The following is a 23,964-nucleotide window of genomic DNA, read 5'->3' as shown; positions in this document are numbered from 1 at the left end:
TCTATTTGTACTTTTTCCCTACTGTCAGCAATTGTTGGGGCAGACCTGCCTATTACTTTACACTTTCCAGCATCACAACCACAACATTGTAAATTTGAATTACATGTAATTTACAAAGTACTCTGAGACATGAAATACAACACGGAAGAATTACTTATGGCCAAGAGGCACACAAAGCTAAAAAGATGGTTTAGTTCCTAGTCTACTTTTGTTCAAGAAACCACTCTAGGAGAAGGAAAATTAATTAGCATCTACACAGGAAGATTTTTTAAGTAAGGAAACTGAACTCAACAATCCAGTTAACTCCTCCCTTCCTTCCAAGGCTGAATGCAAATTGACTTTAACAGAGCCCCAAATTGGGTACTAGCCATTAAACCAGACAAACATTTGCAGCTGAGAGGAAAGGCTGAGTCTAGAGGGTAAAGCGATACACTTCTTTCTACCATCACGAGTAAACAATTTAAAATATCTTTAAATGGCTTTGAAGTTCTGTGCACTAGAACAAGGAACAACAGAACGATCTAGGAGACCTAGCACGGAATAATAATTTTTCAAGAGTCTGCGTGCATGTGTGTGTGTGGGGGTCAACTAAGCAGATTTGGCGTTCCAGGCAAGCCTTACAGGATAAATGTGTATATGCAGGCCGGTAAAAGGGTTAAGGTTTAAAAAAAACACCCAACAACTTGTCAGAGGCACACATTTCCTCCCCAAAGCTGACTCAATGGAAACTACTAACAGTTTCGAACGTGAATCCGGACTCTTCCCAACACTACTCAAGTGTTAACACAAGCTATTTCACCAACAGCTGCAAAATGGCATTGCCCGTGAGCCCCAGACCCATTTCATCACCCTTCTGCTGGTACCGTGGACTTCACGACCCCACCCCGGAAAGGAGGGGCCACGGAGAACATTCTTGCGAAGAATGGCTGCGGGACGGGGAGAGGGGAAACGTGTGTGCACCGCTGCCGCGAGCACACACACCCACAGTCACCCCTGAGAGCATTTACATCGTCCCAGAAGCTAAGCCGTCGGGGCTGGAGGGGGCCAGAGTCTGGGCTTCCGCGCCGGTTCCGAAACTCTGACCCGCGTGTCCACTCTCGTCACCATCAATGTTCTGATTCTGATCAGTGCTCGCATCCGCGGTCATCCGCGGGCCCGCGCGGCACCCCGCCCCTGAGCTCCATACCCGTCCAGGACACCAGCTACCCGAGCAAGACCAGCGCGGTCCAGGCCGCCGCCGGCCCCTCACGACCACACACCGCGAGACTCGTTGGCGCGAGGCCCGCACCGCCCACCCGACGCCCCGCCGGAGGCCGCCCCCACCCCCAGCCTTGGCTGCGCCACCGCGACCGTTTCTTCAACGGCTCCGCCTCAACGGTTAGGGGGCCGCTTGCTAGTTCCGCCGCCCCCGGAGGCCCAGCGGACGCCGCAACTCTCCCCTAACGCGCCCCACCGTCGAGGAAGCCCTCCCGGGCACCCAGCTCAATCTGTCGGCTGGAAGAGGCCTCCGCGAGGATCTCCTAGATTCGCTGAGCCCGGCGTCGAGTCCCCGAACCTCAGTTGTCGCCTCTCCGCCTCAGGCGGCCAAGGGAGGGCGGGAAGCGCCCGTCCAATCGGCTTCGTGTGCGGTTCGGCACCACGTCCAATCAGCGCTGCCGCCGGACAGGTCCCGCCCCTCGCACCCGCGCAGGCACCTCCTAAGGCCGGAAAGGGAGGGCCGAGGTAGGCGCGCCTCGGAGCTTCAGGTAAGTGGGAGGCCGCGCGCGCGTAGGCCAGACCCCGACCCCTGACCCCGCTCGCCTAGCGGCCTCGCCACGAGAGGAGGCGCCAGCGTCCTTCCTCTGCTCTGTCTTCCCTCCCGCGGTGTGGACGCGCTGGAGGGGTCGACTGGGCCTGCCCTGCCCGCAGGACGTGAACCTGAAGGGCCAGAAGCGCCAGCGGCCCTAGGAGATCCCCGGGCTCCCCACAGCCACCCGGGAAGGCTGGACGGGACCGCAGAGACACTAGGGCCCTAGACGAACCTGCGGGGACGCGTGGTTAGAGTTCCCTGAAAGAGGCCCACGTTGCGGGCCAGCAGAGGGCAGCAGAACCACTCCTGATCAGCCTCCGCTGACCACCGCGCTCCGCCCCGCTCCCCAGGCCACGCCCACCTCGCCCCGGCCCCGTCCCCAGCCCAGGCCCTGCTCAGGTTTCCTAGAAGCAGGTTCTGCGAATGAGTGCTCTCACTAACTTGAATCCCAGACCCCTCGGGGACGGGGACAGAGCACTGAGGCCGTCTTGGCTTGGCACTGAGCGAATGAAGTGTTTCCCCAGGGATTTTAGAATGTTTCAATTTAAAGTATCAGTTTAAATGATAAAAGCAATGGATGATTGTGGTGTAAATTAGGGAATTCAAAATTACAGCAGACAAGCAGGTCAAAAATTAAAAACAATGACTCCTCACCTTGCCACTTTTTAGTAGAAGAAAAACGTTTAGAGCCCTTTTTATTCAGAAAATCCAAGGATTATGTCGTAAACGTCACTACCACATGCAAGAAAATACCATTGATTTTATTTAATTTCATGACTTGTTTTTAAATAGGTCTTTAGATTATGTTAGATGGAAAACCTTATCAGTCATAATCCGAATGGACATTCAATTAAATTTAACAAACTCTTACTGGGAGAGTCTTCTCACATGGCAGAGAGAAGGTGGGCTTTGCAGTGGGTTTGAATGCTAACCTTGTTACTTACCAGCGGTGGAGCTTTAGGTGAATTACTTAAATCTCTCTGAGCTTCATTCTTTTCAGCTGAGAAATGGGGCTATTATCTACCAGATAGATCCGGGAGTTGGTGATGGACAGGGAGGCCTGATTCATGGGGTCCGAAAGAGTCGGACACCACTCAGCGGCTGAAGTGAACTGATCTAACAGATAGTGCAGTTTTCAAGATTAAGTGACATAAAATACTTACAGCACCTAGCATTGTAGGCCAGCAAATAAGAGAGAACATAAGTTGGTTTCCTTTCCCTGTGTTCAAAGCTCTGTAATTGAGTGACAGTCACCATGATGTGTGTGTGTGTGTGTGGGGGTGTGTGAAGATAAACAGTAGTTATTCCTACATGGGCTTCAATAAGCAATAAGATGAAGTATGTGTTTTCCTAGAGCTTTCTTCTTATGTAATACTGACCTGGCATAAAAGGATGCATCTCAGTTTCTCAAAGACACACACGACTGTGCTGCTGAAGCTCAGGTGCCATCATAAAATGCATTTATTTATATTGGCAAGATACTAAACATGACAGCATTCTAGGAAGGATAAGACATGTGAAATGTCTTAACACATTTCTAAAGCCTTGTTTCACACTAATCAGGCCACAAGAAAAACACACTTCAACCAACAACTTGTGCACATATACTTTAATAGTGAGGCTTAGGTGAAGTCATCTTAAATGGCTTGTATTAAAATATGTTTGCAGAGATAACCCAACAACTGCACAGGTCACAACAAAACTTGAATATCTAGGCTATGTCACTGTGTTTTCAGGCCTGCAAATCTTAAGCTGTCCCAAAGCTGCTTTATTAACTAGGCAGGTATATTTAAGCTTTAAAGTTTTTAAATGTTGATCTTTTTTCAAAGGCACAGGGAGGTTCTCTTAATATTGAAGATACAACATTTACTACATATTCTTTGACCAGATCTTTTTTGGCAAATGACCTTTACGCAGATTATAAGATTCTCCACATGCCTTTACATAGCAATATATGTCAGCTCCTGCTCATATGTGAACACCCTGGACAACTGCTTTGCACACTGGGCTAGGATCCAGGGCATAGTGGCCAAGGCCCTCATGGGTTTACTGACCTAACTGGACAGTTTGTCAAACAGCAGGAAATGCGACCAGGCTTCTTTGCCTCTTGCATGTCAATGGAGTACACAGTGCTAACAGCCAGTGATTGTTCAATTCAGTCACAATGTTTTAAATCAGAGTTCCATATTCTTAGACCAGAAGGTACCAAAGAAAGCCATCCTTGTTGCTGGAATTTTTAAAAACACTGAAGTTGCCATTATAAGAAAAGAAATTGGTCAAAAGGCAAAATGCATCCTTTGCATACTTATTTGACAAACGGTAACAAGCATTCAAATATTTAGAGTTAATTCACTGGTGACAGCTATCACAAGATTTATCGCACTGGCTTCAGCTCTTGGAAACCAGCTTCCCAAGTTGGAGACCACGTCCACCTTAGCTGGGTTTTCACACCTCTGTGCTAGCACCTGCTGTCAGACCACCACTCAGCACCAAGAGAAATAGCCCCTCGCTGAGAGTTTTAAGTTGTTGTGGCACTCTGCAGGAGACAATGGCCTTGACTTCTTGGTTGGAAAGTTAAAAAAAAAAAGCATTTAACATTTTAAAATTGGAAAACAAGTCCAGACAAGGCTACAAAGTTATCTATCTGAAGGCACAAAGATTAAAGTTGGCAGGTAGTTGATAAAACCAGGCATATACAAATACAGCTTAAAACAACTAAAATGTATAAATATTTGTGTATTGTTCTCCCTCCAGTCTGGTTGTTGCTGAAAATACCTGCTAGTTCCACTTGATAATGTGACTTCTGAATGATGATTGCTGGAATCCTGGACACTTAAGACATCAAGAGTCACCATAATCGTCAAAAAGGTAATTGCAAAGGGCATTGTTGCCCAAATTCCACAGTTTCCTGAAAACTGAAATAACTTAAGGCGGAATTTCTTTAAATACTTAGGTAGCTCAAACCTAAACAGAGTGGCCTGATAAAGTGCAGATACACAATTATCAAACATGTAAAATAAAATACATAAAGTGCAAAGAAACACTGCAGAAGGGGCTGTTTTGCTAACTAAAAGTTCTAAATGTTTTCCTTCTTGGCAGTTGCTGATGGAGGAGACACACAGCCTAATGGGGCAGCCTGAACTCCCAGGAAGGATTGTATGATGACGGAAGAGGCATCAATTTCTTGCCTATTAATAGTTTCCCGGCTGTTAGAAGCCTACAGACATTGGCATGCAAATATGACTTCAGGTTTTCCTTGTCCCAGGGCAGGAATGCTTCAAGGGACCATGATGGGGGTTACAGCATATACATTCTGTTTACAGTGGACACAAACAGACAAGAATGACCTTTTTTTTTTTTTTTTTAAGCTTATTGAATTAAGAATGTTCCCAAGAAGGCACCGGCTAAGGGTAAAAGGTTTCAACATCGCAGTGATGATAAGTAAGAGCTATATTCACAGAGACGCGATCAGGACACATGCAAAAGCCACAGGCTTTCCCAGTTGCAGGGCGCAGGCCTTTCCAAAACCACCTGCCTGGGCCTTCTTCATAGGCCCAACTCACTCGTGCATCTACTCACCCAGCACCCCACCCAGCACATGACAGCCCGGCCTTCTGGCATCGGAGGCCACGGTTTAGACCAAGTGACCCAGACATTTCAAGTAAAAGACAGCATAGGCGGGCCACAGCGAGCACACCTTGCAGCTGCAGGAATCGAGGTCCGACAGCCCCGGCTTGGGGGTGGGGTGTGAGGCAGGGCCACCTCCCAGACGCACGAGCCCCGCCAGGAAGCTCAGATAAAGTGGATCCAGCTCTCCTCGCACTCCCCGCGCGGCATGTGCAGTGCGTGGTTGCGGCACGTGAGACTGTAGTCGCGGCCGTCGTTGTTGTCCCAGTGCTCGGCTCCGGCCACACGGTAGCGCAGCGCGAAGTGCACGCGGGAGCCGAGCTCCAGCAGGAAGGGCGGCACCGGGAAGCCGAAGGCGAAGACGTCCTCGGAGCCCCCGGAGCCTGCCGGCCCGCGCCACCGCGCTGCCACCTCGTGCGCGCTGCGCCAGTCCGAGAAGGTGTAGCGCACTGCCACCTGCTTCTCGAAGGCCACGTTGCGCACGCGCACCGTGCCGCTGATGCCCAGGTCGGAGCAGGTGACGCGCTCCAGGCACACGAGCTGGCGCCCCAGGCGCTCGCCAAAGTCCGGAGCCTCGACGGGCGGCGGGAAGTCGGGCACCAGGCACTGCAGAGTGAACTCCAGGTCCTGGCTGCTGCAGCACAGGTCCGAGTTGATGGCGAGTCGCGACAGCACGTGCAGCGGCACGGATGGGTCTTCGCCCGCATTGAACACCTTGACCTGCGCCAGCTCCAGGCCCAGCGCGTCAGCGAAGCGCACGCGGTGCTGCCGGCTGCAGCCAGGTCGGCACGCAGCACCCGGAGCGCCCGCGCCCTTCTGGCGGCGCTCGGGCGAGCTGGGCAGCGAGCGCGCCCGCCGCAGGATGATGGGCCGTAGGCTGGGGTCGCAGCCGGACGGCGCGGGCGGCGGCGGCGGCGCGCTGCCCGGACTCCCCGGGGGCCGGCAGGGCCGCGGCTCCCGGGCCGCGCCGCCGTCCAGGTCAGAGAGGCAGCTGAGGCTCCGCGGGGCGGGCTTCCGGAACCCAACGGTGGCGGGGAGGACCGCCGAGCCCGAGCCTCTGGACATGGCCCGGCCGACCGTCGAGAGATGGGGAGGCGGAACCGAAGGGCGGCCTCCCTCCCGACCCTGAGTCCGCTCCTTCGGTGTCCCGGGACGTGCTTAGCGACCCTGGGGAGGGTCCGCTGGAACAGCCGCCTGCAGAGGACGCAGTAGGCCGGCTGCGCGCTCCCCTCGTCCGCCACCTGGTCCCTCGAGTCCTCCCCCTGGTTTTCCGCTTTGGGCAGGGGGGAAAAAAAAAAAAAAAAGCTGGTTTCCAGGACGAAAGCTTCCTCGCGCGGACGCTCCTCGAGGCCGCAGCGGAGCGCGGGGTGGCGGCGGCCTTGGGCTTCCTCCGGTGCGGGGAAGGCGGTGTCCGCCCAGCGGCCCCGCCCAGCGGCCCCTTCCCGGCCGCGCTTTACTCACCCGGCCGCGACTTGTCGGAGCAACTTCCCGGCGAGCCTCCGCCCCGCCCCTCGTGACGCGGCCGGCGCGGACTCCCGCGGCCCAGCGCAGCCGTCTGCCTCCCGCCCTGCCCCGCGTCACGTGTCCTCCGCGGCCGCGAAACAGGTCTGGTCAGTGTCTGTCTGCGTCCGGCCGGCCAGCGCGCCGATCGGTCCCAGATCGGCGTCTTCTCGCGCGGAGGACCCGGAGCATGCACGCTGCGGTCACCGGATTTCTGGGCTAACGCGGGCGGGGGAGGGGCGCACCACTCGGCCTGCTCAGGAGCCGGTCCCCGGCTCATTTTAAGCCTCGAGGGTAGCCAGCTCTCTGGACGTTTGCGCTGCAACACGGACCCTAGGCCAGACCGTGGGAGCCTGGCTGCGTAGACGAGAAGCGTCCTGTCCCCGCATCACCCACAATGCTTTGCTGCGGGGACCGCTGGCCTTGTCCCTGGGGGTTGGGGAGGGGGCGGCGCTGCTGCTACTGCTGTGTCCAGAGAGGCTCCAAACCGGAGAGGAAGATATGAGAACAAGGGTTAAGACCCTGTGACAAATGATAAGGCTGCCTTTAAGCAGTCTCTGGCGCTTGGGACACATTTTTGTAGGCAGAATCCAGACTTTTAGCTTTGTTCCCGAACCTTCAGGGAAACCAGAGCTTGCTTTCAGCATCCTTAGGGACCGTGCAGGCTGTCACCTCTTTGCTCTCAGTAACTTTGTCCAGAAAACAGCACAGCCCAGGGTGTAAAGCTTGCCAGGTGAAATGAAGTGGAGAAGATGGGAGTGCACTTTCTAGAGAGTTCTGGAGTGTTCCTGTACAATCTAGAGGGACAAGGCAGCAGGAAAACCAGACTAATGAAGGGGGTTGATGAAGAATGTTTTCTACATCTGAAACGAATCGAGCAGTTGATTATGGTCTCATTCATTGATTGTAAGGGCCCGCATGTGGTTTTCCTTCTCATCATATGTACAGGGACCAAAATGGCATACGTGCTTATTTTGAAAAATAACAGAGCAGAGTTTTAGGAGGGAAATAAAAATGTATAATCCCAACTCTTCCATTTTTTCAGAGGCAGGGGATTTTATGGAAGAAAGATTCACATTCAAATGGGGCACTTTTAGTAGACCACTCAAGAGGGGAGAAGCAGCCTTGGGTGGTACCAATCGACAAAATGTCACAGAGAGAGAACATTGCGTGATATGTATTACACTGATAAATTTTTCATGGACTGATGTGACAGTGAAGGCAGGAGGCCTGAAAGGGGGCCTTTCCAATAGAGTTCAAGCTCCATGAGAGTAGGATAGGTATCTAACCCTGCTGTTTTCTAGGCACTGTATTTGTCGAAGGAATGAATGAATGAATGAATGGACACGGGAACTTTGGAGTAACAGCCAAACTTAATTAGCCCCACAGAAGTCCTCAAAAAATTATTTCCAAGATTTTGTGTGTATGTGCATGTGTGTGTATGTGTGTGTATGAGTGTGTGTATGGGGAGAGAGATGAAATCCATTTATAGTAGTGTGATCTTGTATCTAATACCCACTGTGAAAAACAAGCAAAATAGATTAAACCATAAATAGAAGGCAATATTCCCCCATTCAAACTTTTTATACAATTTGAATATTTAAGAACAAAAAAGTGAAAAGCAACATGATAAGGGTGATAGGGTGTTTGCAGTTGGTACTTAGCGACACTGTTCTGTTGCTTCTAGTTCCGGTGGTCAGGCACCCTGCCCAAATATTAGAGGAGGAAAGAAGTCACTTCCCCTGCTGTCAGCATCTTCCAACAGATTGAGCAAGAATATTTCCAGCACTACAGAAAAGGTGATGTAAACTTAAGTAAAAATCTCATTTAGATTTGTTCTGGTTTTTCATGTTTCGTGTGTGTGTGTGTATTTAGGGTATTTATTAACTATATGTCTTTCTTTTTAGACAGTCTATCCAACCCTAAATGATGATCAGCCATGTGAATTTTTCAAAAAAGGGAATAGGGTGAATGAATCTTATCAGAAAACCAGGTAAATACTTTTTCATGTAATTACTTTATCTTGCAAAGGGAGCATGTTCTCCAGATTGATATGTGTGGCTGGGAGAAAAATATGTCTGTAGACAAAAGTATATACACCATATTTCTTGTCTGACAGAAATGGTTTTAAACATTACTAGTTGGTAAAAATTCTAGGAGGTCATAATTCTTGCACTGTTAGCAGAATCCACAATTTTGGGTAATCATCTTTCTATGTTTCCTTTTCTATAAAAAGGATACTAGTAATAACTTTTATGGATGCACATAGACAGCTAGAGGTAAAGGAAAGTTTTAACAATGTCGGTTATGAGTTCTAAATCATGGCAATTACTTTATCCATTTCTTCATTTTTTTTAACATTTATTGAGCACATGTTATGCTGCTGGCAATGATTTAACCTCCTCCATGTTTATTAAGAGGTGGCACATTTTCAAGTAATCGCTTATTGTGGTAGAGACCTCCAGCAAATGAACCTCTGAGGTTTCCACGAAGCATGTTTACCATCCCTTTTTTTCTTAAACCACACCAGACTGATGTTGCTGAGAAGTATTATTCATCTTGGTAAAGTACACTGTTGTTGGTAAATAAGTTGAAAATATCTTCACCTCTGATATGAGATGCTGCCTCAGAAATAAATTAGAGGACGAATCAGTTGCCGTGCTAGTAATGCGTACAGTATTCATGAGATCTGCCTCCCCACCACTCAAAGGGCAGTATTAACAAGGCCCTACTGCAGAGCATGGGGGAGCTGTGTTAAAAATTATCTTAGGATAAACCATAGTGGAAAAGAATATTTAAAAAAAAAAAAGAATGTATATGTATGTATAAGTGAATCACCTTGTTGTGCACCAAAAACTAACGCAACAGTGAAAGTCAACTGTACTTCAATTTTTAAAAATAATAAAATTTTAAAGAAAAAAAGTAGCATTTAAGCCTTTTAAAAAATTTATATTGTTATAAGGCATTGTGTGATTTTATTCCTATCCCTCTAAACACTGTTTTCCCTAGTGTGTTTTCTATTTGAAGATATGCTGTCACTTTGATAAGCTTTTGGCTTAAGGTGTAGGTTGTATATGCTACAGTTTTCCTTAGGATATTTGCTGGCTCAGAGTTACCACCAACCAGTGATTAAGTTCTGTAAAATGTGTATTTTACATCCAGTCTACATTTAATTTAAACTAGGTATATAAAAGAAAGGTGTGGATTTTATTTGTTTGTGTTATTAAACACTGCTCATCATTAACAACCGACTGAGTGTTCTACAAGAGATATTTTTCAAAGTACACACAATGGGTTTAAGATGGTAATATAAGTACTTTATGAAATGTTAGTGTTTTTCTTAGAAGCTAATATTTGATGCAAAATGAATCCATGCATTTACTTCTGGCACCTGCTTTATATTAATATTATTTCCTAAATAGAGTATCAAGTGGAAAACTGTCCTATAATTTGCAAGTTTAGAGGCCTCACATTTTCTAACCCGTTGTCATAGCTGAAGTGTACAACTAGAGGCTTCTTTTGATTACTTTCTTAAAATCATCAGAAGGCCAGTTTGTGTCACATGGACTAAGAATTGCAATTTTATTTCTCGCAGCAGTATGAATGCAGGCCCGTCTCGGACTAAAGTACAACATCCCAAGAATTCCAGAAAAAGACAGAGTAAACCCCAAGTCCCCCACATTTCTTCCCAGCTGAAAAGCAGTCTCAGAGGTGTCCCCCAACTGACTGAGGATAAGCGGAAGGAAAGCATTTCCCCAGAAGGAAACCCCGAAAGGAGTCCCCTCGGCCCCAGATACCGGGGGCTCTCAGGGAACAAGCTGTTTCTGGACTTTCAGTCCATGAAAATCATCAAAGAAGATGCCGAGGAGGAGGACAGTGCCAGTGACCTCTCTGATTCAGAAAGGATCGCCATCCCCCCATCCCCCCTCACACCTCCTGATCTTCACCTTCGAGCGGAAGAGATTGACCCGGTTCACTTCGATCTGCACCCAGGGCAGGGCCCCACCTGGCCTGAATACTGTTACCCCGACTTCCTCCCGCCCCCGTGCAACTCCTGGGACCTGCGGGACATGGCCATGCTCCTGCACTCCGAGCGCAGGACAGAGGCTGTGCCCAAAACTGGGGGACTCCTAGGCAAGTACGTCGACAGGCTCGTCCAGCTTGAGTGGCTGCAGATCCAGACCATCCAGTGCGAGAAAGGCAAGGTGGCCAAAGGGAGGCCTCCCACTGCCCCTGGGACCTCGGGGGCCCTGAAGAGCCCTGGGAGAAGCAAGCTGATGCCTAGCACTCTGTCCAGGCCTCAGCAGGAAGGGCCTCTGAAGTCGGGCCTTTCACGAAAGAAAGACACGCTCTGCAAGGAAGTCCATCCATTTTGTTACACTGGTGAGGCTTTCCCCAGACCTCTTGATGTGCTGAGCAGTAGCCGATTATGTTCACAGAAGCAAACCCTGGAGGAGCAGAAAGAGAAGAAGAAAAAGAAATCCAACAAGAGCTCCAGGCTGCAGCCCTGGGACTTACCCGGTGGGGACGGTGGCCCCAAGATCGAGAGTAATGGGAACCTCCGTGCACCCCGGCCGCCAGCTGTGATCCTGGATCCTGCAGACGGCTGCAGGGCTGCCCAGGCACCAGCACACACAGGTCTTAAGAAGAAGGGAAACGTGAGTAACTGTGCTCATGCCACGATATCCAGCGAGAAAAAGCTCAAAACGAATGGAGGAAAGCAAAATACATGCAAATTCAAGAAATAACTGAGATGATGAGTTGCAAGAACCTGCAGATGACTCAGTATTAAAGCTCTTCCGAAAGTTCCCCTCCAATGAATTGTAAGAGACTTCGGGTTTACTGACCTTGAGGGGGTGGACAGTTATTTAGTCCACCCACCCTCACCTCCACCCCTGCCACACAGGGTTGTTTTCAAAAAAAGAAGTCTTTAGGTAATCATACTCTGTGTTGACAGTCTTAGGCAAACTTGAGGTAAACATCAGCCAAAGTCTATGCCACAGAAAGAGATAAAACCACTGCTCTCTAGCGGGACTTGAGTGAACTCCACTTCTGAAATCTCAGCCACAGCATATGTGAGCTAGTGGGTATGGCTTCAAACAGTAGAGAATCCTGTGTATCTGAGACAAGGCTCTCTGCGCCCTGGCCCTAAAGGATTCAAACAGAAGTTCTGGCTGTTTCACCCCAGGGGAGGCTTGGGCCCTTCCTCAGCAGCATCTATTTTGAGCAAAGTCATTTATCACTAAGTTTCCTGCTCTTGGGAGAGAGTGGAATCTAGGGCTTCCATGCGCTTTCCGTAACATGGGTTTTGTTTTGTTTTTAAGAAGGCCTTTTAGAGGTAGTGTGAAGTCAATTTTTTGTATTCTGTCAGCATGCAGACTTCATCCCAGTGGAGGTTGGTGGGTCTAAGTGTGGTTGTTGGCAAGTGGTGGGAGGAAGAATGAAATGTTGATACCTGGAATTCCTGGCGGGTGGCGTCTCTGAAGAGATGCCACAGGTAAACCACCTCTTAGAGTTTGCAAATGCAGGGCCTATAATCAGACCAGATACACACGGAACCACTTTGAGTGGAACCCTTATTACATTCCTGATTTGGGACCTGGCCCCTCTCTGTTGTAAAATGATAATCTGTCTTCATTTGCAAGAGCAGGACTTTATAATCTTGCTTTATAATCTTGGGGGAGGGAGCATGACTAAAGTTACTGAATGAATGTCTTCACATCCTTACATGGCCCTGTGGCTTCCTGAGCTTCCTAAATGCTTCTTATTTAACTGCTGTTAAGTCACAAAGATAGAAGGCAGGAGGAGAAGGGGACGACAGAGAATGAGATGGTTGGATGGCATCACTGACTCGATGGACATGAGCTTGAGCAAGCTCCAGGAGTTGGTGATGGACAGGGAAGCCTGGAGTGCTGCAGTCCATGGGGTCAAAAAGAGTCGGACACGACTGAGCAACTGAACTGAACTGAAGTCACATCTACTTGTCCCGGTGGTTGTGTGAGGAGATTGATATTATTGTAAAAATCTTTTAAACCTTTGGTGGACAATTCTTGATGTACAGTATGTTTTAATGACTATAGCTGATTTTATTCCTTCAAACAATTCTTCTATTTTTCTTTATATATATGTTTCTGTTTTTCCTCTTTGGGGCAAATGAAAAACTTGGCACATTTCATTTGAAAATATTTACCAACTGGCAGACTTTTCACCCAGCAATTCAGTGTCATCCAAGTCACTGTTTAAGTTACCATAAAGACAGGATGTATTTATACATAATTAAAATAATAGGCCAAAATTGAATATTAAGATGCCATATGAAAATCTGATCTTAATCGTAGTAACAAAAATGTTGATGGTAGTCCTTTTCTTTTAAGACTTTATTTCCGTATTCCCTCTTGTATTCTTTCTTCCTCACACTGCCCTACTGGAGAAAGCACTGGTTACGTTAAGATCTTAGGCCTTTTTATAAACGAACGAAAGATGTGTATCTGGCCAGCATCAGTTCCATGGTTCGCAATTATACTGTAACATTTGTACTCAGTATAAGTATGGTATTTTGAAAACGTAGTGTTATTAATAACTTTTCCTTCCTGTGGTTCCTGAGCATTCCCCCACATGTCCTTCAACGGCCCTGCTTCTGTGAGCACTGATAAGCAAGTCCTGTCTACACCCCACTCATGATTTCTTTTTCTGCTAGATGTTCATTCAACTCTGTATGAAGTTTCAGGGCCAATCAATCTCTGTAAGCATGTTACACACACATGTATGATCCTGACATTAATCCTAATAGAAACCCAGGGTTTCTGCTGAGTGCTGCCTCTCGCAGTAGCACACGTGTGCGGGATATCTGGACGGTGACATGGTTCACCTTTCCTGGCCTCATGTATGTCTGAGCTGATTAAGAAATGTTGAGGTAACACCTCGGATGTTACATTTGTTCCTTGCTCTTTGACTTGGTTGCTTAATTCGGAAGCATATATAATGTCACGTGTTAGGACACTTTGGAAAGCCTGAAAAAGTGGCTTTGCTTGTTTACTTTTTTGCCTCTGGTTGGTAATTGTGGTTGGCTCTGAGCTCCTAAGGAATATAGGTTCATTACAGAGCAGAAGCACACTTCTGTGATTTCTGATGCACACATCTTAATGCACTAAATGCTGCAAATAAAAATCATTTTGCCACTTGAGCAGACCACATTACAGAGTTGAGTCATGAACTCATTCAGTCCATCAGATTGAAGCCATGGAATCTTGTGACATGAGTCACTGTATTCCTTAGTAGTGCCGGTCATTTCTGTGCAGTTGTTTACATACATGTTGCACTTAAATCAATTAAAGTAACCAATAAAATGGTAGCAAAAAAAGAACTCCAAAGTTTAGAAAAAGTGCTAAGAACTGTTGCAGGTTTGGAATCAAGGGGAAAAGTTGTAAAAAACTACAAAAGTGAACTACAAAAACATATCAGTATTAGCTACAATTGTTTGCTGCTGCTGCTGCTAAGTCGCTTCAGTTGTGTCCGACTCTGTGCTACCCCATAGACGGCCTCCTACCAGGCTCCTCTGTTCCTGGGATTCTCCAGGCAAGAAGACTGGAGTGGGTTGCCATGTCCTTCTCCAATATGTGAAAGTGAAGTCGCTCAGTCGTCCGACTCTTGGCAGCCCCATGGACTACAGCCTACTAGGCTCCTCCGTCCATGGGATTTTCCAGGCAAGAGTACTGGAGTCGGGTGCCATTGCCCTCTCCGTACAATTGTTTAGGTTGGCACTATTTCTCTTTAATGACTATAAACTGACTGAAAGTTTGTAACTTAATTGGGATAGCATGGGGTTGGCAACCTATGACAAAAAAGATGAGGGGAGAGGGTATCACTGGTGTGTAGTGGTTCTTGGGCCTATTTGGTTAGTTTCCAGAGAGAAGAATTTCTACCGTTTATGTTTAAATATCACCCATTTCCTCTTTCTTTTGTGCTCATTTACAAGAGTAGTAAAAGAAAAATATAAATTTCTTGGTACTGTATTTCAAGGTAATAAATAAGCAGTATTCATTATTTATTCATGAACATGTACAGAGCACCATTCAAAATGCAGCATATTTGTTATTTGCTATGTAATTATTGTATGCTTGGTTTTGTATATAATAAAACAATACACATAGGTTTTTGTGAATCTGGGCTTTTTCCTTCCTTGAGATCAACTGAACATCGGGAAAACACTATGTGGATTTTTCTGGTATGGTTTTGATTTGCTTTTTATGCAGTTCTAGTTCAGAGTTTGTCTTTGTTCTCCATGATTAGTTCAAAAATCTGCTGAGGGGGAAGTTCTGTCCCAATTACTTTCTTAATTCTGAGCAGCAGACATGACAACAGGCCTAGATGCATCTGAGGAAGATTCCTGGCTGCACCTTTCCTGAGTCCCTCTTATTATTATTATCCCCAAGGGTGGTTAGGGACATAGATGGAAATTCAATAAAATTAATATGTTAGAAATAAATTGCATTTTAATGTACATGTCCAGAAACGAGCCCTGTTCTTTCGAGGGAGTCCCCAGGTTAGGAAATAGCAATTGTGAGCAGCTACTGCTGTAAACATTCTGAAAACCTTTTAGTTCCTCTTTCTAAATTCACTGTGACAATGAGGTGCCCTCTTTTGTGTCTGCCAAACAGTGGCAGTTTAAAAAGAATAATTTTGGGGGTGTTAAAAAACAAGTTCACTGAGTAAATTTAAATCCTGTTGGCTTTATCCTGTGATTAATGAATTGACAGCACCCAGCCTAGCAGACAGAAAGGAGCTGTGAGGGAGGGGCTGTACAAAATGGAACCTTTACAAGCAGAAGGGACCTGACAAGAAAGTTATACCAGCAAAGAGCAGATTGGTTGTGGCAAGGTCACCTTCCTTCAGGGGCCAGGATGGCAAGGGGCAACCAGGCAGATGACTTGCCTGACTAGGCTATTCCTGATGGACTGGCTTACGGTTCCTCTTCAGGAGAGCCGAAATGGTAACTCTCAGTTGGCTGAAGTGAGGCTTAGCATAAGCGACTCATTTGGGGCCTGCTGTCTCGTTTTTAACAGGGGGTTTACAAATAACTGTTTGATAGTTTGAACCGTGCTGGAGGTTTCACATCATTAGTTTGCACGTAAAATGGTAGATTATTTTTGGATGTGGCAATTTTCTTATCCACAAGGTGACGACTAATCCTTTTCAGGCAGCATTGAATTGATTCTGTGATGCTTTCTGATCAAATGAAAGATTTTTATTGTGATCCAGAAGACATGGAGAGGGAGGAGGAGTGTTCAATTTCAGAAACGAAGATTTTAAGCTTTTTTTCTTTCAAAGATTTGAGAACTCATTTGAGCAAAAATCAGTGTGTATTGGGCAGTACCAAAGGCTTAGAGGTTAGGAGCACTTCCCAGACAGGACCTGAAGGCAAGGAAAAGATGCAAAACAAGGAAACCATTTGATTGGCTGTGGCTTAAGTGGTTGCACCATTTGGGAAACCCTGACTGGCTGTTTGTGATTGGGTTATTTTTCTTACTCTTGAGGCTTTTACAGGAAATACTCCACTTAGGGTTTGGTTTCATTGGTAGGCAAGGAAAGGGTAAAAACCACCTCAGTCCAAAAGCCTCCTTGCATCATTACTTTGACATCATAAAACACTGTTTATAGAACAATGCTCAAAGAAGGAACATAAATCATTCGTTTTATAAAAATCTTCATAGACACTTAAAAGATCCAATTCATACATCTCTGTCCTCAGCAATTTGATGTTTAAGAGATTAACTGAGATATTTCTGGAAAATATATTTGGAATTTAAAAAATGGGGTAGTCATATATATCATTGTCCCAGCTTGTAGGATATTTTAGAGAAAACTAATTCAGAAAATGAAGATCATGGCATCTGGTCCCATCACTTCATGGGAAATAGGTGGGGAAACAATGGAAACAGTGTCAGACTTAATTTTTTTGGGCTCCAAAATCACTGCAGATGGTGACTGCAGCCATGAAATTAAAAGACACTTACTCCTTGGAAGAAAAGTTATGACCAACCTAGATAGCATATTGAAAAGCAGAGGCATCACCCTGCCAGCAAAGGTCCCGTCTAGTCAAGGCCATGGTTTTTCCAGTGGTCATGTATGGATGTGAGAGTTGGACTGTGAAGAAAGCTGAGCACTGAAGAATTGATGCTTTTGAACTGTGGTGCTGGAGAAGACTCTTGTGCGTCCCTTGGACTGCAAGGAGATCCAACCAGTCCATTCTAAAGGAGATCAGCCCTGGGTGTTCTTTGGAAGGAACGATGCTAAAGCTGAAGCTCCAGTACTTTGGCCACCTCATGAGAAGAGTTGACTTATTGGAAAAGACTCTGATGCTGGGAGGGATTGGGGGCAGGAGGAAAAGGGGACGACAGAGGATGAGATGGCTGGATTGCAGCACGACTCAATGGACGTGAGTCTGAGTGAACTCCGGGGGTTGGTGATGGACAGGGAGGCCTGGCGTGCTGCGATTCATGGGGTCGCAGAGTCGGACACGACTGAGTGACTGAACTGAACTGAACTGAATAATGATATTTAACTTTTGATTCCATTCAGCTAGCACTATTCTATGCCTGTTCCTCGTATTCTGAGCCCCACTACAGACCCACTGAATCTAAAGGAGTTCAGAACACACCACATATGCCAAAATCGCGCTGGCATAGGGATGATTTAGAGTTAAAGGCATTTGAAAGACAGCAAATATGAGAAAAACACTCTTATCTTCCTTCTTTTCTTTAAAGGCAGGAGATGAAATTCCTCTAAGACGTGCTCCCTATATCAGGAGGAAAGCAACATATTTATCATCAGGGATGAGAAGTTGAGGCCGAGAGAATTCTACACAAACTTTATTTGTTCAAACGATACTCATCGTCTCATCTCCCCCCAGTTTCATCACTTTTCCACTTTGTTCAACCTAATATGAGAGCAAGGAAGTGTTGCCATTTCTCTGGGTCTTCATTCTGTATGAAGTCTCGTGTGTCATGTATTAATATTAAATAAACAGGTGTACTTTTCTTCTGCTGAGCTGTCTCTTGTCAGTGTAGCTGTCAGGCCCAGTCAAAAAACACTGTAAGAGGGTGAAGGGGGGCAGAATCTGCCATCCCAAAATATGCCTCATTGGCGTGAGGATTGTTTTCTAGGCTGGTTATTTTTAAGAAACAGCAGATACTGGAGAGGCTCTGAAAACTGAGAAGTTATTTTTCAGTAAAAGACATTTAGATTTGTAAGGGAAATCTCCATTTGTAAGGGTGTCTTCCTGTCTGTACCTGTAAGAGGAGGATGGACTAAATCTAGAAATCTCAGAAATTCCTATTCATCTGATCAACTCTGATCATATTAAAGTGAAAGTGAAGTTGCTCAGTCGTGTCTGACTCTTTGCGACCCCATAGACTGTAGTCTACCACACTCCTCCGTCCATGGGATTTTCCAGGCAAGGGTACTAGAGTGGGTTGCCATTTCCTTCTCCAGAGGATCTTCCTGACCCAGGGATCGAACCCAGGTCTCCCGCATTGTAGGCAGATGCTTTACCATCTGCGCCACCAGGGAAGGATCATATTAAGGCAGGAGTTAAATCTGAGCAAAATGGCTGTCTGGGGAGGCCTTACAAATAGCTGTGAAAAGAAGAGAGGCGAAAAGCAAAGGAGAAAAGGAAAGATATAAGCATCTGAATGCAGAGTTCCAAAGAATATCAAGAAGAGATAAGAAAGCCTTCTTTAGCAATCAATGCAAAGAAATAGAGGAAAACAACAGAATGGGAAAGACTAGAGATCTCTTCAAGAAAATTAGAGATACCAAGGGAACATTTCATGCAAAGATGGGCTCGATAAAGGACAGAAATGGTATGGACCTAACAGAAGCAGAAGATATTAAGAAGAGGTGGCAAGAATACACGGAAGAACTGTCCAAAAAAGATCTTCACGACCCAGATGATCATGATGATGTGATCACTAATCTAGAGCCAGACATCTTGGAATGTGAAGTCAAGTGGGCCTTAGAAAGCATCACTACGACCAAAGCTAGTGGAGGTGATGGAATTCCAGTTGAGCTGTTTCAAATCCTGAAAGATGATGCTGTGAAAGTGCTGCACTCAATATGCCAGCAAATTTGGAAAACTCAGCAGTGGCCACAGGACTGGAAAAGTCAGTTTTCATTCCAATCCCAAAGAAAGGCAATGCCAAAGAATGCTCAAACTACCGCACAATTGCACTCATCTCACATGCTAGTAAAGTAATGCTCAAAATTCTCCAAGCCAGGCTTCAGCAATATGTGAACCGTGAACTCCCTGATGTCAAGTTGGTTTTAGAAAAGGCAGAGGAACCAGAGATCAAATTGCCAACATCTGCTGGATCATGGAAAAAGCAAGAGAGTTCCAGAAAAACATCTATTTCTGCTTTATTGACTATGCCAAAGCCTTTGACTGTGTGGATCACAATAAACTCTGGAAAATTCTGAAAGAGATGGGACTACCAGACCACCTAACCTGCCTCTTGAGAAATCTGTATGCAGGTCAGCAAGCAACAGTTAGAGCTGGACATGGAACAACAGACTGGTCCCAAATAGGAAAAGGAGTACGTCAAGGCTGTATATTATCACCCTGCTTATTTAACTTCCATGCAGAGTACATCATGAGAAACGCTGGACTGGAGGAAACACAAGCTGAAATCAAGATTGCCAGGAGAAATATCAATAACCTCAGATATGCAGATGACACCACCCTTATGGCAGAAAGTGAAGAGGAGCTAAAAAGCCTCAATGAAAGTGAAAGAGGAGAGCGAAAATGTTGGCTTAAAGCTCAACATTCAGAAAACGAAGATCATGGCATCTGGTCCCATCACTTCATGGGAAATAGATGGGGAAACAGTGGAAACAGTGTCAGACTTTATCTTTTCTGGCTCCAAGATCACTGCAGATGGTGACTGCAGCCATGAAATTAAAAGGCTTACTCCTTGGAAGAAAAGTTATGACCAACCTAGATAGTATATTCAAAAGCAGAGACGTTACTTTGCCAACTAAGGTCCGTCTAGTCAAGGCTATGGTTTTTCCAGTAGTCATGTATGGATGTGAGAGTTGGACTGTGAAGAAGGCTGAATGCTGAAGAATTGATGCTTTTGAACTGTGGTGTTGGAGAAGACTCTTGAGAGTCCCTTGGACTGCAAGGAGATCCAACCAGTCCATTCTGAAGGAGATTTCTATTGATTTCTTCTGGGATTTCTTTGGAGGGAATGATGCTAAAGCTGAAACTCCAGTACTTTGGCCACCTCATGAGAAGAGTTGACTCATTGGAAAAGACTCTGATGCTGGGAGGGACTGGGGGCAGGAGGAGAAGGGGACAACCGAGGATGAGATGGCTGGATGGCATCACGGACTTGATGGACGAGAGTCTGAGTGAACTCTGGGAGATGGTGATGCACAGGGAGGCCTGGCGTGCTGCGATTCATGGGGTCGCAAAGAATCGGACATGACTGAGCGACTGAACTGAAGTGAACTCACTGAACAACTATACTCTCATTTTCTGTGCTTTTCCTGACAACCTCCTGTCACTCGCTCCCCCAAACCCAAACGTCCTTTTTCCTCTTGGGCTGGAGATGTTATTTCTGGCAGTTCGGTCTTTTCTGGGAGTTCCTCACTTTTCCTGAGTCTCTCCCATGTATACAGGGGACACACAGGTTACTAAACTTCTGTTGATTTTTCTCTTGTTAATCTGTCTTTTATTACAGGGGAACTCAGCCAACACACTAAAAGGGCAGGGGAAACATGATCTTTCCTTCCCAATGAGGGTAAAGGTAAACATTGACCTCCAGAATCAGAGGCTGCATTTTAAGATCTCTGGAGGTTAAAGTCTGAGAAGTTCGCCTTTACATCACTTTAAGTCTACGAGGTGGAACTGGCTGTTCTCACAGCATTCCACCTGCCGGACCAGTCCCCTCTGTGCTCTGGCCACAAAGGCTTCTGCTTCTTTGCCTCTCTCTGCTTTCTCGAGGGTTTAAAGGCACCTAGCTGGCTCTTTACCTCCAGAATAGGTCTCTCGTCAGTCATCAAAACAGAAGGAAATTTTGCTGTTTGCAACCACATGGATGGACCTGAAGGGCATTGTGCTAAGGGAAATAAGTCAGATAGAGAAAGAGAAATACTGTATGATTTCAGTTATATGTGGAATCTAATATAACCAACTCGTGACTATAACAACAACAACAAAAAAGAAGCAGAATCGCAGATACAGAGAGCAATCTAGTGCTTACCAGTGGGGAAAGGGGCAGTACAGGGGTGGAGGATTAAGAGGTACAAACTGTTATGTATCAAATAAGCTACAAGGATATATGTACAGCATACGGACTGCAGCCCACCAGGATCTGCTGCCCACAGAATTTTCCAGGCAAGAATACTGGAGTGGGCTGCCACTATTTTCTCCAGGCCATCTTCTTGACCCAGGGATGGAGCCCAAGCCTCTTAACGTCTCCTGCATTGTCAGGGTTCTTTACCACTAGTGTTATCTGGGAAAGCATTTAGGGAATATAGCCAGTATTTTACAATAACTGCAAATGGAATAAAATCTTTAGAAACTGTGAATCATCTGTGACTTATTTGTATTGCACATCAATTATACTTCAATAAAAAAAATACAGTAGGGCACAAATCTGAAGCTTTATGGCTCTGATGACCTAGGCCACAGGTGAATGTGAAGGAGTGGAGGTTTTTCAGAACATGTCCACCTTGAGTATGTTTTTCTTACATCCACACTCTTCTGTTTTTAAACTTCAGGTGTGGAGAACTCACCCTGCCCTCAGCTGATTTTTTTTTTCCCCCACATACTTCATTCAATACTCCAGTCAAGTCTGGAAGGGTCATCACTGCCTTTTTAAGGGTCACCAAGTTTTTCCTCTAATCTCTCTAGAGATGTTCACCTTAATAAAGTAAAGGGAAAGAGAAGACTTGGCATTTTTCCTGTGTTGTTCCAATTTTCTCAATACTGCAATGAAATGCGTTTTGCTAATAGGTCTTCTGCAATATAAAGAAATGAGGGCTTCCCTGCTGGCTCAGATGGTAAAGAATCTGCCTGCAATGCAGGAGACCTGGGTTTGATCCCTGGGTGGGGAAGATCCCCTGGAGAAAGGAATGGCAACACTCCAGTATTCTTGCCTGGAGAATCCCATGGACAGAGGAGCCTGATGGGCTGCAGTTCGTGGGGTCACAGAGTCGGACACAACTAAGTGACTAACACACACACACAATGATTAAATGAATGATCCACCCAATTTAATTGAAATATATTCTAATTTAAAAAGAAGCATATATTTTTACCTCAAGAGGATGATTTTGATGTGGGAAGACAAAGTAAACAGCCTCAAATCTTTCTTTTTATCTCCCTTCTTCTTCCCCCTCAAAGCACAGAAAAATCCACATACATAAACAACTCAAGAAAGAGCTTGGTAACTCCACTATCAATATTATTAGTATTAGACTATAATTGCAAAAAGTGAAATACACTCCAATCTGTTGTATTTGGCAGCATTTCCCTCCCCTATTGCTCATCTACAATGATTAGTGGAACAAATAGGGATAAGAAATTAAAACCTCTCAAAGGAAATTTTCCAACCCGTTCTTGGGGGAGGACTTGGAGTACTGAAACATAAGGAACCACTTCTGATCAACCTGAGTGACTTGAGTCACTGAAAATAGATCCAGAAATACAAATGATGGGTTATTTTATTCTGATGTGAAATCTAACACACATTAGGTGTGTGGGCTCATACTCGTGTTAGACACTGGGCTACAAGTAGATGCACAATATTGATGTTGGGATAAAATGACACAATAATAACTTGGATTTGTTACTGCTGGAGTCAAAGTCACTTAATGATTTTCCTCCCAACGCTGTATTATAAAAAAATCTTGAATGTACAGAAAAGTTGAAAGAACCGTGCCGGAAACACCCACAAGCTTAGTACCTAGGTCCCAGGTACTGTCTGTTCATCCTCGGCCTGACCGTCCTCTTCTAGGAGCCTGGCTACCCCCAGTTTCCGTGTCTCTGGTCTCTCTCCGGAGCCTCCATGTAGTTGCTGTTTTACATGTTGTTGAAAGGGGATCAATTCCTCAACATAGGGAATGATCTGGGCTTGTGTGAACCACCTCCTTATTTCTCTAAGCACAGCTCTTCCTTGGGTTGTTTTGTTCCTTGGAGGCTGTTCTCAGAAGTTAAGCTTTTTGCATCACTGTGAAGAAATGGACTACTCCCTCTTCTCTCCAGCTCCCACCAACACGGGAGGGCGTGGCTGGGGTGGTCCCCCTCAGACACCTCCCCCCACCCTTCTTTGTCCAGGTGGTCACTGAGGTTGGCTCCCCTCTGTAGAGAGGGCATCTAAAGGTCGCCGTGCCTGGGGGGTGTCCTCCACCTGCCCGCAGCAGCATCCCTCTGGGGAGGCAGGAAGAAGGCTGGTAACAGATCATTTCCTGTCTTCAGTGTAGACTTGACCCACAGGAGAAACTGTCTCCTCGCCATGCCAGATGGAGGAAGGGATGGATACCACTTTTGTGGTATCCTCTGAGTCCTGCTATCCACCACAAGGCCCTCATCTCAGCTGGGCACAGGGCCACTGACCAAACCGAAGTCGGAGTTGGGGAGGCAGGGACCCTCCTATGAGACCAGTCATTCTCAGGAAGCTCCGGTCACATTCACTGGAGAAATCCACACCCTCCCACCCCTCCATCCCTCCACCCTCCTCTACCCCAGACTCCCACCCCTCCTCACGGGCCCCTCCACTTTCTGAGGTGGAAAGAAAGTATCTCATGTGTCTGCAGCAGGGAGGGTGGGACCAGCCCTCAGTGCAATTGAGGCCCAAGGAGGCCAGCTGACTCTGCCACTGACTCCTGCCCGGTGGGCAGGGCTAGACCAAGAGACTGGGCTGCAATGCAGGCTGGGGGTGAGAAGGTTGGTCCTGCCATTCAAGGGACGCCAGAGGTGTCTGGTCCTGACTCTTGGTGTCTCTTTAGAATGTCGTGAATTGACTGCTTCTTTACTTTCAGTGAAG

General features: G+C 46.4%; 2 protein-coding genes across 2 annotated transcripts; one reads left to right on the top strand and one right to left on the bottom strand.

The window, feature by feature from the left end:
- On the bottom strand, nucleotides 3,384-6,502 carry PPP1R3D (protein phosphatase 1 regulatory subunit 3D). The gene has a single exon (XM_018057601.1). It carries the CDS (start codon nucleotides 6,479-6,481, stop codon nucleotides 5,582-5,584), a length of 900 nt encoding a protein of 299 aa, XP_017913090.1. The 5' UTR covers nucleotides 6,482-6,502; the 3' UTR covers nucleotides 3,384-5,581.
- FAM217B (family with sequence similarity 217 member B) lies at nucleotides 8,612-14,456 on the top strand. The gene is made up of 3 exons (XM_018057600.1): nucleotides 8,612-8,715; nucleotides 8,824-8,909; nucleotides 10,512-14,456. Exon 3 carries the CDS (start codon nucleotides 10,516-10,518, stop codon nucleotides 11,662-11,664), a length of 1,149 nt encoding a protein of 382 aa, XP_017913089.1. The 5' UTR covers nucleotides 8,612-8,715; nucleotides 8,824-8,909; nucleotides 10,512-10,515; the 3' UTR covers nucleotides 11,665-14,456.

Source organism: Capra hircus, chromosome 13 (genome assembly GCF_001704415.2).
Source record: "Capra hircus breed San Clemente chromosome 13, ASM170441v1, whole genome shotgun sequence".
In the NCBI taxonomy this organism is placed as follows: Eukaryota; Metazoa; Chordata; class Mammalia; order Artiodactyla; family Bovidae; genus Capra; species Capra hircus.
The sequence above is the reverse complement of the archived record's forward strand: the minus strand, read 5'-3'. Positions and strand labels throughout refer to the sequence as shown.